This window comes from Melanostigma gelatinosum (genome assembly GCF_949748355.1).
Source record: "Melanostigma gelatinosum genome assembly, chromosome: 11".
Taxonomy (NCBI): domain Eukaryota; kingdom Metazoa; phylum Chordata; class Actinopteri; order Perciformes; family Zoarcidae; genus Melanostigma; species Melanostigma gelatinosum.
Window position 1 is genome coordinate 7,332,800 of NC_136644.1, and position 15,051 is coordinate 7,347,850.

Below are 15,051 nucleotides of genomic sequence, written 5' to 3' on the forward strand. Positions count from 1 at the left end.
TGGGTTTTTTATTTTGTGTTCCATTGAGTAAACCTGTGTCAAGGGTGCCGTTAGTCAACCACCCATGTTTGCTGTCAACACATCTCATTTTCGTACCAAACCTGAAAGGTGGATATAGACAAATATTAAGTTCTCCAAGGGAAAAACTTTCTTAATTTGTTTAATTAAAAGATGATCAAGACATAATCCTGTCAAACATTGAAAGACCTCAACCGAGGACCGGTATTTAAACAGTTTGAGATGTAACTGTGTCATATAGGGAAAGATGTTCTTTTAATATCTTTCAGCTGGATGCTTTATATTAAATATTTCACAGAAATCAATTCATGTTGTAAATCTATATACCTTAATTCAGCAGACTCACTGACTCTGGTGTGGCTCATACAGCTGATGACCCTCCAATCAGCACCTGCTGCAGACAACTTCATGCACGTGTGTGAGACAGCACGTCGAAATAAATATAGCATGTCGAAAGAATTCATGAAAAAGTGATGGCAATGTTTATTGAAAAAAAATCATTAAAAGGACTTAGTATTATAAGTCGAAAACAGTAAAAAAAAAAAAAAAAAAAGGAGCCACTATGTTAAAAAGGTAACATAAGTATAGTATATCAAAAAAGTCATAGTATGTTGGAAAAAGTAATAAAAGCGTATAGTATGTTGTAAAAGTCAGTGTAGTATTTCAAAAATAATGATAAAAGTCCTATAGTATTTTGCAAAAAGTCATGAAAAAGGCGGTATAGTTTATTGAAAATTCGAGTGAAATATCTGAGAAGTCAGTGTATACCGTAGATTATTATAAATAAGTCATTATATAGTACTTAATTTAAAAAATATATAATATAAAAAAGTAAAGTGCCATAAAATGACGTAAAAGCGTATGTCATAAAACATCCCAAATTAAAATCTTTTAGAAAATCATGAAATATATTTGTCATAAAAACATTCAACTATATTGCATATTAAACCTATCGTACACCACAAAATATTATAAAATGTATCACGATAAAGTCAGTCTTAAAATGTCATTGTATAGTAAGTAGTAGATATTGTCATTGAAGTCACAGAGTAAAGTCCTAGTGTAGTATGTCACGAAGATGTCTAAAGAAATCATTGGCTAATAGATGTGAAATTATTATTTTTCTTTCTTCCATACTTTTCAATGTGTGTTAATATAAGTGTACAACAAGTAAAAGAGTTAACGTCACAGCGCTGACATTACAGCTAGTAATATGAGCTGTGAGAAGAGATTTGGGGAATAAATATACTTTAATGTAGTAGCCTACAGTCAGGGGCGGACTGGGGGAAAAAAGTGGCCCGGGAGTTTACTGTCAGACCGGCCCACTCAATGCATCGCACGTATCGATGTCAGTGGCCTACTTGGAAAAATACCCATACACTTAACATTATTTTCGATGATTACAAAGAAATTACATCATATATGTTTTTTTTTATAACATTTGGATCCACCAATTTGCCTGGATGGACACATTGAATAAAATAACACTCCAAGGTAGTAGTTTGCTCGATGAATATGCTGAACTTTGGGCTAGTATCAGATGGTTATACGTATAACTACAGAGCCTTAAGGAATGAATGTCAGCAGAGAAAGACCACACAATAAAGAAACTGGAATCAGAGGGTAGAATTAGTTTGAACTATATTGAAATGAACAGAACATACGATGGGGTGTGAACATCAGTGGTATCAGTAGTGTTGCATGCTGGGTGTGTGTGTGTGTGTGTGTGTGTAGGGGTGTTGAAGGTGCATAACAAAACAATAAGTTAAGTAACAGAACCTAAACTAACTCTGCCAGCCCAGGTGCATTATAGTCACATAGTAATAAAAAACAATATCAGTATACTCATGTGTTATTATTACCTCACTACACGAGTAGTTTTTGCAGCAGCTCACTCTTTTCTGCAACACCGTCTATGATTTTCTCACTGTCCAGCATCTGCAAAACATCTGTCTGAGTAGCCATCAACATAAAAGCCTCCAGGTGCTGTTGAGAGCTGGTTAACTTCAACATTATTTGACATAAATTATTAGAAATGATAAGATTGCCCTCTTTACAACTACCACCATGGATAGCTTGCTCATCGATTGTAAGCAAGTAACTACGGCTAACATGTTAAATTAGATAATCTCGATGATGCGAACAGCGCCAGCTTGCTTATTTGACCAGATCATAACTGTCTCAATTTTGGACATTTATCATTTATCTAGCTAACGTTAGCTAGGCTAGCTTGTAGCCGAACATTACCTCATCTGTGAAAAGCAAGCTAACATTGGCCAAGTCAATGCCACAACTTACCATCATAACACTGTCACCAGTCGGTGGTTTCCCAAATAAGTCAGAGATTTTTAAATATTTTGATGCACCTTCCTCCAGATATCTCTTCTTTTTCTCCCTGAGCTTTTCAGCTCCACCTTTAAAGGATTTACGTTTTGGTACCGGTGCCATGCTGCTAGCTCACACTCAAAACGGCTCGTCTCCGAGCGAGTGACGCAAGCTGCAGATACATGAATCCGTGACGGGACGCTACGTCAATAACTGACAACGCATGGTCAAATCAACGTAATTAACACAATGACAGCCACAAAGTCATAAGAACCAGTCACATATATTCATATGACAACAAAGCACATCAATCCAGCAGACCTGCAGTGGATCCACGCATTCCACCACACAAGAGCACGAGCCATCAAATATTATTCATAAAAACGTTACTGCAGATGTAAAAAAACAAACGCAGTTTGTCACTTACCAAATTCTTTGTTGACAAAGAATTGAATCCCAGTACATCGTTTCAGTTCCAGTAAGAAGTCCTTCTCGATTCATGGACGCCGTGACAGTCGAGCCGCCCCTGTATTTCGCCGGTCTACAGCGGCCATTCGCACCTCCGCCGGCCCCGCCCCGACCGTCGCCCGGCACGAGCGCACGGCGCAGACCGCGGTAATGGAGAAAAGTTTTTAAAAGCACCGTAGTGTCCAGCCGTGCTATGGCGTCCTCGGATCGCGAGGAGTAGTATAATGTCAGTCTATACTGTTGATACAGTTTTCACTGATTATTGACTTTCGGTAGTAGAGTAAATTGAACGTGTTCTGTGAAGCATATAATATAGTCGGGGCCGGCGATGTCAGAGACCGGCCCAAACCCCGTCGGCCTACCGGGGATTCCCCCGGTATCCCCGATGGCCAGTCCGCCCCTGCCTACAGTAGGGCCAAAGTCTTTTTCTTCATTGCTTGTAAAGTTAGCGCTCGAGGGGGTTGGACTTGCGTGTTAAGAATAGGTTTATTTTGAAAATCTTGTCCGGATGTTTTGTGTTACCTGGTGACTTGATGTCAGTGTGCTCGTCTTTAACATGAGTATCGGCTCCCGGCTCCCACCGGACACTAGTGGATCCTCCTCGGACGCAGCAGGTATGTGAAATTCACCTGGTTAAAGCTGAAAACGACCGTTTTTTATTTTACTTAACTGTTATTCTGATCCTGTCGAGATGAACTGAAACTATTTTTAAGATATGAAAGTTGATGGACGGTTATGAACGTGTAACAATCAAGTTTCTTGTGGTTTTGCAGCTATGACGTCCAGTAGCGTATCTGACATGATGTGATTTCGAAACCACTTTTTCATAATTATAAACTAAACAAAAAACGTCGTTTATAAATACGATTTAAGTCCCACTAAATGTTTGGCATGGTCTGCTGCAATGCTTTGTCTATTTGTTTTGTTGCCAAGTGTCATATTTCTTCAGAAACTAAAAAGGCTCAAAAACAAATGTGGATTTATTGGTATTATTACAGGGGTAGAGCATGTAGTCTTTACCCTATCACTTTATAAGTATCAGGGAAAAGTAGGCCTATTGAAAAACAATGACCTCAACCCTTGCCATAAGAAGGAGTTCCTTTCTGTTGACGTTGTTGTCAAACTAGTTTATCCACTTTAAATCCGCCCACGATCATTCATTCAAGGCCAGCGATGCCTATAGCTTGTACCCACAGTCCTGCGTGTTTTGTGTTGGTACATCATCAGTCTTTTTGTGTCATATCATTTCAAAAATTGTCCTCCAGAGACTGCAATGTTTTGAAAGTGAATTTTAGCCTCGGTGTTGACCGTCGCTCTTTTATTTCATCAGTGTGGAGCAGCAGCCAGGATGATCCCAGTGGGGGAATTCAGAAACTTCGGCGCGGAGCAGAACTCAAAGTATCGGGTCCTGAAACCGTGGTGGGATGTTTTCTCAGAGTACCTGTGCGTTGCTATGCTGATGATTGGCGTCTTTGGATGCACCTTGCAGGTGAGGGCACCTACAAACCAGACACTTTGTGATCATATGCTCATTAATCCTTACATGATTACACCGATTTAGAAACATACTTATTACTTACCTAATCTAAGATTCTGCAAGATGAGGGTAAAACGTTTGCATTATTTGTATCTACTGTGGAATATCACAGGATGTTTTTGTTCCCACACACCCTCCTCTCTGTTTAATTCCTACACTATCTGACTTCCAAGTCATGCAAAACCACAGTCAAATTGATTTAACGTGTCTCACCTGAAAACTGCAGATTCAGACCACTAACTTTTAATGCGTCTCTCACCACCTGATTATCATTTCTGTGTCACATTAGAACTAGCACAGAAGGAAAGCAAATTAAATAACATGTAATGAAATAAAGATAAGTTCTGCTTCTTATTTATTTGTTTCATTTACACCCTGTCTCCCTGTAGACAGTGAGAAAGGTGTCTGTGCTGCTGTTTTAAGGAACAAAAGTATGGAGACAGTTAATTGTCCTGCTTTATTCATTACTATGAACATATGTATTGTGATTTAAATCAATCATACACCGTCCAGCTGCTCTGTATACTCACTACAGCACCAAATGTATGTTAATCAACCGCAAAAAACAAATGCAATAAACTTTTTCGGACACGAAATACAGGCGGGTGACATTCTTTCAAAGGATATTCCCTCTTTTTGAACAGTTTCAGGACCAAAATTGAAATTTTTTAATTTTCTTTCCGTGCTGGTTTTCAAGTTGTATCTTTAATTTGCCACCTGTTAGTATTTAGCAGTTTCAATACACATCAACATTTTGAAATGTTACAAAAAAATTTAAGATGGTGGAACACACAGAGATCTTGTTGTTGTCCATTAGTTCACACGTGCACAGGTGTTTTGGGAAACAACAGAGCGTTTGTAAAACTCTAACCAGCCCGAACATTTTCAGAAACTACGTTTTCAGTGGAGAAAGGGAAAACTGAGCTTGTAAAGGTTCAAGCGTGTGCCCTGTTTTCTCTGTTGTGAGGCGTCATTCATGAGGCGACATGTCGCGCAACGGCGGCAATAAATACATCCCGGAATAGCGCACGTGGCTAAATAACCTTGCTAACAGGTCTTGACATGTCTACACATAAATGTGCAGTTACTCTTCCACTATATTGAGGAACAGAGGTGTCAGCATGCTCAGTGCAGGTCACTGCTACATTATCTGACACTCCAAAGTGTTTTTGTTGGAGAACGAAGGAGGAAACCCCCGTTTACAAAAAATACCTGTGTACGTGTGAACAAGGCCTCAGATATACTTTTATCATGGCTAAGGTTAGGGTTACATATGGTTTATATGGAGCAAATTTTTCATTCATCTATCTTCCACAGCTCACCCAAGACAAGATTTCTTGCCTGCCCACCCCCTACACCAGCAAGACGCCTGAAGCAGTCAACTGCAACTACATCCAGACCTACAGGGACAACGAGACGTCACAGCACCCATTGGTCCTACCTGAAAAGCCCGTCATCGTGGAGGTGTTTGGTCGCAGGAACAACCTGGAAATCCCCCAGTATGTGTTTGTCAACCACTATTGCTACGAGAAGTTTGTCCACTGGTTTGCAAAGTTCTTCCCGTACCTCGTTGTGATCCACACTATGATCTTCATGGTAGCGAGCAGCTTCTGGTTCAAGTTCCCCGGGACGTCTTCTAAACTTGACCTGTTTGTTACCATCCTTGGGAAGTGCTTCGATTCTCCCTGGACCACGAGGGCCCTGAGTGAGGTCTCTGAGGAAAGAGGAGAGGAGAAGCTGGTTAGTTGGAGGAGGAACACCATGTCAAAAGATTCCACGGATCAAAGAGCAGATGACGAGGAGACTACGGGACTGCTTCTTCGCTCCTCGTCTGTCAAGTCTAACCCAGAAAAGAAAAACCCGGAGCTTCAGTCGGCCCCCTCCGTCTTGGATAAGAAGGAGGGAGAGCAGGCCAAAGCTCTGTTTGAAAAGGTGAAGAAGTTCAGAACTCATGTAGAGGAAGCAGACATCTTGTATGTCATGTATGTGCTGCAAACGTCACTGAAAGTTTTCAAGTTCCTTGTAATCATTATCTACACGGCGGTGCTGGTACCGAACATCGAGATAATAGTGCGCTGTCATGTTCCTCCTGAGCTGACTGGTTTTGATATCTATTGCTGTAACCACACCAAAGCCCATCTTTTCTCCAAGCTTGCCTACTGCTATATCTGCTTCGTGGGAGTGTACGGAGTTCTGTGCATCTACACCCTCTACTGGCAGTTTCATAGACCTCTGAAGGAGTACTCCTTTGAGCAGGTCCGACTGGAGACGGGCATCAACGACATACCGGATGTGAAGAACGACTTTGCGTTCCTCCTGCACCTGGTGGACCAATATGATGCTCTGTACTCTAAGAGATTTGCCGTCTTTCTTTCCGAGGTCAGCGAGAGCCATCTCCATCAGGTCAACCTCAACTTCGTGTGGACCGCCAAAAAGCTGCGTACCCGCCTCGCCAGGAACTCCAGCAACCGGTTGGAGCTCCACCTTTCCATGTTGCCGGGGCTCCCCGACACCGTCTTTGAGATTCCTGAAGTGGAATCGCTTAAACTGGAGCAAGTCAATAATGTCATCATCCCAGCTAGTGTAGCAAAGCTGGACTCTCTTCGGGAGTTATCGCTGGTCTTCTGCCCTGCAAAGCTCCAGCTTTCTGCCCTGAACCACCTCAAGGCACATTTAAAGGTCCTGTGTCTACATTTTGAAAGTTTAGAAGAGGTGCCTATGTGGATGTACACCCTGCATAGCTTGGAGGAGTTACACCTGTGTGGTCCTTTAGTCAGTGAGGTGTCCAAAAGTGCCACCCTGGAATCTCTTCGTCAGCTTAGAGCTCTGAGAGTCCTCGATATCCGCTCCAACCTTACTAAGATCCCACCCAGCGTAGTGGATGTTGCGTTGCAGCTGCAGCGGTTGTGCATCTATAACGAAGGCGTCAAGCTCCAAGCTTTTAGCAGCCTGAAGAAGTTAACCAACGTAGTCTCGCTGGAGCTGGTGGACTGCACGCTGGAGCGCATCCCAAGTGCCGTCTTCAGCCTGAGCAATCTGCAGGAGTTGGACCTGAAGGAAAACAAACTCACCACTGTGGAGGAGATCCTGAGCTTGCAGCACTGCCACCGATTGGTGACACTAAAACTGTGGCACAACAAAATCACTTACATCCCTGACCACATCAGTAAGCTGCACACCCTGGAGACGCTGGACGTTAGCTGGAACAAGCTACGAAAGCTTCCCTCTCGGCTGTTTTACTGCACCAAACTCAGGCACCTCGATGTCTCCCACAACCAGCTCACCACTCTTCCTCCTGAGGTGGGCATCCTGCAGGGCCTCCAGTTCTTCTCCGCTGCTTTCAACTCCCTAGAGATGCTGCCAGAGGAGCTGTTCTCCTGTAAAAGGCTAAAGACGTTGGCTCTCGGAAACAACTGCCTGTCGGATCTCAGCTCCAGAGTGGCCAGCCTGGCCCAGCTGGTCCGGCTGGAGGTTAAAGGGAACCGTCTGGAGTCTCTACCTGTGGAGATAGGGAACTGTCCCCTGCTGAATCTCAGCGGACTGATAGCGGAGGACAACCTGCTGGATCTGCTGCCATCAGATGTACGAAGCAAGTTGACGAATCGCTGAGTTTGTGGAGCTATGGGCTTTTGCTGACTCATCTTCAGTGTATGGTGGTCTATGGTGGTCTGAAAACAGAGCATTAACAGAGTATTGATCCATGCCACTAGGTGGAATATCTCATATAAAACAGCATAAAAAGAGAAACCATAACCATGATTGACCATGAAAGGACAACCAAACACTATAAAACACATCTATAAAACCAGTCATCGTGAAATGTGCATTCAAATGTGTGTCAATGAGTGAAAAATCAACCATAACGATGCCTTTTTTTATACTGTTGACGAGACAAGGGCTCAACACTTTACATGAATAAAATAGTGTCTTCTCTGTTCACTGAATATGTTGTGGATTCTTCAGAGCACAAGTCATGGGATTTGTAACCGTGCCGTATCCCGTTGGACAGGTTTGCGCGGCATGAGGAGGTGTTTCCCACAGTGCGGTGGCTCATGTTGCTCCCCTTTCAGACTCTGAACAAGTGGAGGGAGAAATAGCCTTTCAGTAGCAGAATAATAGGTATTCATCTCTCTGTTTAGACATTCAGTCGAACAGAGAAGACTGGAATCATTCGTGGGATCATAAATCAGAAGTCAAGTCGGCAAGATATTCAGTGGTACAATAATTAACGGAGAGAAATATAATGAAACTGCTGTCTTTTAAAATACCGTTTGGATGAGTGATTGAGTGCTCTGTTTCTCTGTTTCATTATATTAAGAATGATTTCCTGTTCAGCAGCTGGAACTTAAACAGTGAGATGTAAATGTGACCTAAAAATACAATGTTTACCTGATTGCATATTCTGAACATCACACTCTGGCCCAAATACAATTACAGTGCCTTTTGAACACACTGACGCAAGCCAATGAAATGACTTAAAGGCTGCTAAACTGGAGGTCACTGTAGCTGCTCGCGTGTAGTTTTAGGATGAAGGATACATTAAGTGCTTTCAGTTGGAGTTTACTCTGCTCAGTCTATTAAACAAACAAGTGCACACTCTGTTTCTTCCAGTGTTCTTTATTTGTTTCCCGCCCTTGTTCCCTCTGTGTACTTCTGTGCCTCAGCATACACTTTTCCGCCTGAACCTGCGGCACTGTCATGTCCTGGCTTGCATGGCAACAAAATGGGATCCTGTCAGTCATTTTACAGACATACCTCAGTGAATACACTGCCTACACCGCTCCAAAAGGTCGTAAGAAAGAATTATGTTCGTTTTGTCAATATTTTATCATTTAGTTGGATTTCAGCAGAGTACCGCACTGAAATGTGACCCCCCCCCCCCAAAAAAAAAGAAGCTGCTAATGTCATAATGCTTTGTCAATCATTTGTTTATGTATTTTCCTCTCTGAAGGCGGCAGCCAAGTGTGTCACCAGCATTAACCCAAACAGATGAGATAGTATCACTGTGACTAAGGCTTGGCTGGAAACAACAACATGTTATGTCTCCAGGAGCGTTGCTTTAAGTTGTCAGAGGTGATATCTTCAGTCAGACTTGAGTCTGAAATGGTGCCAGAGTCATACTTGTGGAGTGTGCCTTTTACGTCTGCCTTTACTGATGCAGTATTTACATTTTAAAATCAGATGGGGAAGCTCCTTACTGCCTTGAGAAGCTCTGATTTAAGGTCTGAAATGTCCGGATGTTGTTTTTCTGCAGGTGCAGTGATTCCCTGCAGCTTGATGAACTGAGTTGAAGGGTGGACAGTTTTACAGTGACTCACCGTCTCTCATTTCACCACAAGTTTTCAGTATGACAGTAAAGTGGTGTCAAAGTTCACAACTCATCAAACGCTTCATATTGTTTTACCACTGAGTGATTATCTTGCTTGTTAAACTTAAACACCCATGAAGGAGAACTCTATGCAGCTGAAAGGATTTGGATGTTGTGTTGTATCTTTATACAACACAAGCATACCACTGCAGACATTAACAGGTTATTGGTCACTGATTATTGCTCCTGTCGGCATGAGCCGTGAAGAGAAAAGAAAAACAGTCAAGTGGGAGAGCAAGAAGAGGTCATTTCAGACTAAAAAGACTGACATATTATCCTTTGCTCAACGTCAAAATGCATTCTTACATAAAAAGAGGACCGTTGAGTTTTTCCCCGTTTTCTTACATTGTAGTTATATTACACCAACAACTCTTTCACTGTATGTGCGTATTGTGAGTATTAAAGAAACAGTGTGTAGCATTTAAGGGGGTCTCCAAATCCTACACACTGCACCTTTAAGACAATATAAAAAACCTATCCTTCACCTCTTAACCCTTTAATTACTTTTACTATGATGACAGAGCGTGGGAGACGCAACTAATTCATCATTTTCATTCTCTATTAATTTGCAGGTTATCTTCTTGATTAACCGTTACGTCTAGAAAACACAAAACAGCCCATGGTGATGTCTTGAAATGTCTTGTGTTCGACTAACGGTCTACCAGCCAAAGAGAATCATTTTTATTAGACAGTAAGATGAAGAAAAGCTGCAAATCTTTGACATTTTTGCTTGAAAAAGTTGAAAATTTACTTATTAATGCAGCTCTAAAGGGGAGGTTAAGGGGCTTCCTTTTGAATGAGGGGGGTCTAAGAATAAAAAAAGAAACTATCACCACTGACACCCACTCCATCAACTGGGTGTGTTCAACAGTTAACTCCTTTGTGTTATTCATACCGTACTCCCCCTCAGTGTTGTCATCATCATGCATTCCCACACATCTATGTGTATGAGTGTAAGGCTGAGACTTTTTTCTTTTGTACTTATTTTTGCAAACTCGTCAACTGTTACTGTAACCCTCCCAACCTGCAGAACAAACAAACCACAACAGTGTTCATACAGGGACTATCTGCACATGCAGCAACACACTCACAATAGTGAAGTAAGGTAGCTCTACCGAGTGGCTGGAGGCAGGTCGGTCTGACACTATCACAACTGTTTTATATGTGTGTATATAAGATTCATAGTTGTGTGTCTTTATTACAGAAGGGAAATGACTCCTCAACAACTACTGCTGAAGTACATTCATTGGGCATTTAAACTTGAGCTGCTCCAGTAGAGTTGTTCAATGCCCAAAAGTCAAATACTGTGGCTGGCTGGACCGTGCAGCTCCCTGCTGGCGTCCATCACTATGTAAATCTGAAACAGGAAGGTGAAAAACATGAGTAATGCAGACTGCAGTGGTGGAAACAGGATTTGAACGTATAAGTAGCAACACTGTAAAAAGAATACTCCATAGAAGTCTTGTAATCAAACTTTTACCAAAAAGTACAAAGGTATAATATGCTGAATGTACAAAAAGTATCAAACAACGTACTCATAAGGCAGAAATATAGGACCATGGAGTGTTATATTATTATTAATGTATAAGGATATTTTCAATGAGCCCAATTGAACTTCATGTTTTCCAGGGTACTTAATAAAAGTATAACCATTAGTCATATCTCATAAGCTGATTACGTAGTCTGTGTAAAAAAAAAATGCATTCGAGTGAAAAGTACAATATTTCCTTCTGCAATTGAAGTAATGAATTGCACAATATGGAAATACTCAAGGAAAGTACAAGTACTTCAAAATGGTACTTAAGGTGTCCTAGAGTAATGTTACTTTCCGCCGCAATTGTTTGTCAAATCTATTTGTGAGGAGTGCACATGGCACACACGTAAACAGTAACCACAGTAGCATGCGTGGTCGCCACACAGCGGCCCAGCAGCACAGCAGCTGAACTGCATCTCACTCCTCGGCTGGTGGAGTTGGCTCATGGCACACAAGCAAACAAAATGCCCATTGTGCTATATTGCAGCCCCCACAAACATCAGCAAACTGTGCCACCGTTACCTACCAGCCTCAACACAACAGGGCCCTCATTCATCTCCAGTTTTAATCCAGCTATCTGCGCGACCTTTGAGGGTGTTCACTGCGCAGTGCATTCCAGTGGGCAGGTATTGTAAATGCCCTTGATCAATCACCTTGGGGAAGTGCTCAACACTTGAGGATACATGGAGTTAACACAATCACAGAGAGCACACTCTTGATCTACAGGTAGAGTAGATTATTAAAAATGTAAAGGAAAATGTGTTTAAGGAAGGACAGTTTTCATAAATTGATTTTATACTTCAAGTGTTTGTTTGGATCTAATTGCTAGAAGTATTTCTGATAGAATCTTTAAGTCGGTAAAGACTTAAAGTCAGTCAGGGGTTCCCAACCTTTTGGCCTTCCGACACCTGAAAACAAAGCTACTTGGGGGCCCCTGGTTGCAAACACGTCATTGAGTTGTGAGCAGCACCACCTGTGCTTATTTACATTTAAATGTTTATTATAGGACAGAAGAGGTTAAACTTTCCTGTATTTCCCAAGAAAAAGCGCCAGTTAAAAAGAAGTCAGAAAACACACATATATGTCGCAGAATGTGATTTTTTGTCATCTTTCATATCTCGTCAATCACGATCGTGTTGCGGCCCCATCGTGAGGTTGGGAAACACTGCCCGCCGTAATGGTTTGAATGCTGCTTCAAAGCCTTCTCCACACCGCCAGGAATAAAATAAATGTGGGGGAAAAGAACAACTTTAGGTCTAATTTACAACTTCCTGTTAGCTAAAACACCACACGGTATAGAATGAAAACCAACTTCAAGACTTCAAGTTCAACACTTTATTTTGTGTTTGCTTCTTCAAATAGCAAAGTGAATAAATCTCACTTTTGTTTTAAAATTATTTATATAAATAACATTTTAACAAATCACAATAAAAGTTGCTATTTACAAAGTCACGGGAATATTCAGTCCTATTCCAACAATAAATAAGAGTAAATTCAACATCTAATTCATAAGTACATCTAATTAATAGAAACAAAACTATGAAAAGCAATCAGGGTGCACCACATCAAGTTTTGTAAAAGTGTTTAAAAAACACATATAAGGTTTCAACTGTTTCATAATGGAAATAATGCAATAATTACAAAACACTGGGGAAACTATCTACAAATGTGCACTCCCAATTAAAAGGGAAAACAGATATATAAGGTGCCTAAATTGCACTGTGCAAAATAGGTGTCTACTGTATATAGCCACCCATCCACTGAATATAAGCTGCCAGCTGTCCCGTGTCACATATTAATGCTGAGGCACTATTAACAAGAAAAAAGAATCCTTTAAACAGCAATGAATTCAAGTCACCAGGTTTGAAGCAAAAACAAAGTCAAATTAGGGGTTACTCAGAAGGCCCCCAGATTTCTGACTAACTATGAATGTGAGCGAAAAGCAAGTCCATCATATCGGGCACACATGAGACCCGGGCCACGTCTAGCGCTGTCTGGCCGCTTCTGTTGGCGTGCTTCAGGTCAGACCGCGGTGCCAAGAACTCCACAACATCCAGGTGGCCTTCCTGGATGGCAATGTGGATAGGCAGGGCGCCGCTCTGGTCCGGGAGGTTTACCGAAGCACCGTACTCCACCAGAACCTGCAGAGTGTCCGGGAATCCGGTTCGGGCCGCATCGTGGACAGGCGCTATCCCGTGTTTGTCCTGGATGTTGGCGTCTGCTCCCTTTTCTAACAGCAAACTGGCGATCTTGGAGTTCCCCATCATCATCACCTGCAGGAGATATCGGAGGAGAGCGGAAGAGAGCGCAGTCAATTCAATACAGTAACTGTGTTAATGAGAATATAAAACACTTTAATGACATTACAGCCATCTTTATACAATCAGTTGTCACTTTATTGTAAATTCAATGTCTTTGGGGTTTGGACTGTTGCTTCGGGGTCTGGGAATCTGTATGGATGATTCTCTCTATTTCTGACATTTTATAAACTAAACTTTTCAAAAGTTAATCAAGAGACTAAAAGGTAAGAGGAAACCATTGTTAATCACAGCCTTACTCTTTAGTGTCCTCTCATTATAACACAGTTAGACAGCACCACAAATACAGCCTCTAAAAGACTGGGATTTGGGTGACAGCAATATATATATATATATATATTCTAAAATAAAACAGACCGTCTTAATACACGGTGTTATAACATATTCATAACAGGTAAAAATCCAAGGCAGCCATATGTAATGTTATGTCACGAGGACAGGAGATGAGTCTCAACCAACGAACCACTTGCTCTTAGTTATTGCTACAGAACATGTATTTATGGAGTTAATAACGTTACCTCCGTAAATATGAAACCGGTCTCGACGTTTCTGGGGTTTTGGTACTCACCTGTAGCGCAGTCTTACCGAACTCATTGAGAGTATCGGGGTGCACTCTGCATTCCTCCAGGATCCTCTGCACCTCGCTCGTATTCCCTTTGGCTGCTGCCGACGTCAAAGCTTTACCGGCATCCATCTGACTCAGGACCATTATAGTCTCTCTTTAGGCCTGGTCGGTGGGAGATGTACAACAGTTAGACCGAAAGTCAGCCAAGGGCTCCTCATGTTGGCAATGAATGTGTAATAATGTAGAGGTAACGTTAAGTCGGGATTCAGGAAGGCATCGCTAGCTAGCTACTACAGCATCCGGGCTAACGTAAGCTTCAGTTGACGCCATGTTATCTGACTACGCTAGCATAATGTTACATCAGCTCGTTTTACAAACCGTGCCTTTTAACACCAGAGCTCTGTGAACACATTAGCTTCACCGGGAGAGAGAGACAAGTCACCTCTACTGAATCACACAAACAATTAGCATACAGGCTAACCGCTAACACTTACAAATAGAGACAAACTATGGAGCTTTTAAGCATCACGCTACCTCGTTCGGTTCCTTAATATCCACAACGTCGCAATGCTCTTCAATCCCGCTGTTTCTTAGAACCGGTAGTTTTTAAATAAAATCCAAACTGGGAAAGTTGATCAACATTAGAAAATACATTTGCGCGCTGAGATCTACACAGCGGTGTCTCCAGACTACAATTTACAAACATTGGAGAGAACACATGCTGACCAATCACAGCTCGCCGAGAGGGTGTTGCTCTTCCATATATGGTATAAGAGGCGGGGCTACAACTATTTTACTACACTATCACTGTGGTAACAGCAGCAGTCGACCAATCAGAACACGTAGCGGAGAAAGCGGGCGATGTGTATACGTTGATGTCTTCAAATGGCAGTTCATTCACATTTCTGACCTGTGGTT

At 41.9% G+C, this 15,051-nt stretch overlaps 2 protein-coding genes across 2 annotated transcripts; one reads left to right on the forward strand and one right to left on the reverse strand.

Moving 5' to 3' along the window:
* The first annotated feature begins 3,340 nt into the window (after nt 1–3,340).
* LOC306784722 (volume-regulated anion channel subunit LRRC8C) lies at nt 3,341–8,856 on the forward strand. Its single transcript, XM_079278817.1, has 3 exons — nt 3,341–3,425; nt 4,142–4,300; nt 5,666–8,856. The coding sequence occupies exons 2-3, from the start codon at nt 4,160–4,162 to the stop codon at nt 7,955–7,957; spliced, it is 2,433 nt and encodes an 810-aa protein (XP_079134943.1). The 5' UTR covers nt 3,341–3,425; nt 4,142–4,159; the 3' UTR covers nt 7,958–8,856.
* A 3,881-nt stretch (nt 8,857–12,737) lies between these two features.
* On the reverse strand, nt 12,738–14,805 carry cdkn2d (cyclin-dependent kinase inhibitor 2D (p19, inhibits CDK4)). Its single transcript, XM_079278200.1, has 3 exons — nt 14,668–14,805; nt 14,137–14,295; nt 12,738–13,523 (listed from the first exon to the last, which is right to left on the reverse strand). Exons 2-3 carry the CDS (start codon nt 14,275–14,277, stop codon nt 13,170–13,172), a joined length of 495 nt encoding a protein of 164 aa, XP_079134326.1. The 5' UTR covers nt 14,278–14,295; nt 14,668–14,805; the 3' UTR covers nt 12,738–13,169.
* Between the last annotated feature and the right edge of the window lie 246 nt (nt 14,806–15,051).

Excerpts from the sequence above, each read along its gene's own strand:
- LOC306784722 (XM_079278817.1), top strand. The coding sequence starts at position 4,160 with ATGATCCCAGTGGGGGAATTCAGAAACTTCGGCGCGGAGCAGAACTCA. Across the intron at positions 4,301-5,665 it reads TCTTTGGATGCACCTTGCAG|CTCACCCAAGACAAGATTTC; the intron begins GTGAGGGCACCT and ends TATCTTCCACAG.
- cdkn2d (XM_079278200.1), bottom strand. The coding sequence starts at position 14,277 with ATGGTCCTGAGTCAGATGGATGCCGGTAAAGCTTTGACGTCGGCAGCA. Across the intron at positions 13,524-14,136 it reads TCGGTAAGACTGCGCTACAG|GTGATGATGATGGGGAACTC; the intron begins GTGAGTACCAAA and ends TATCTCCTGCAG.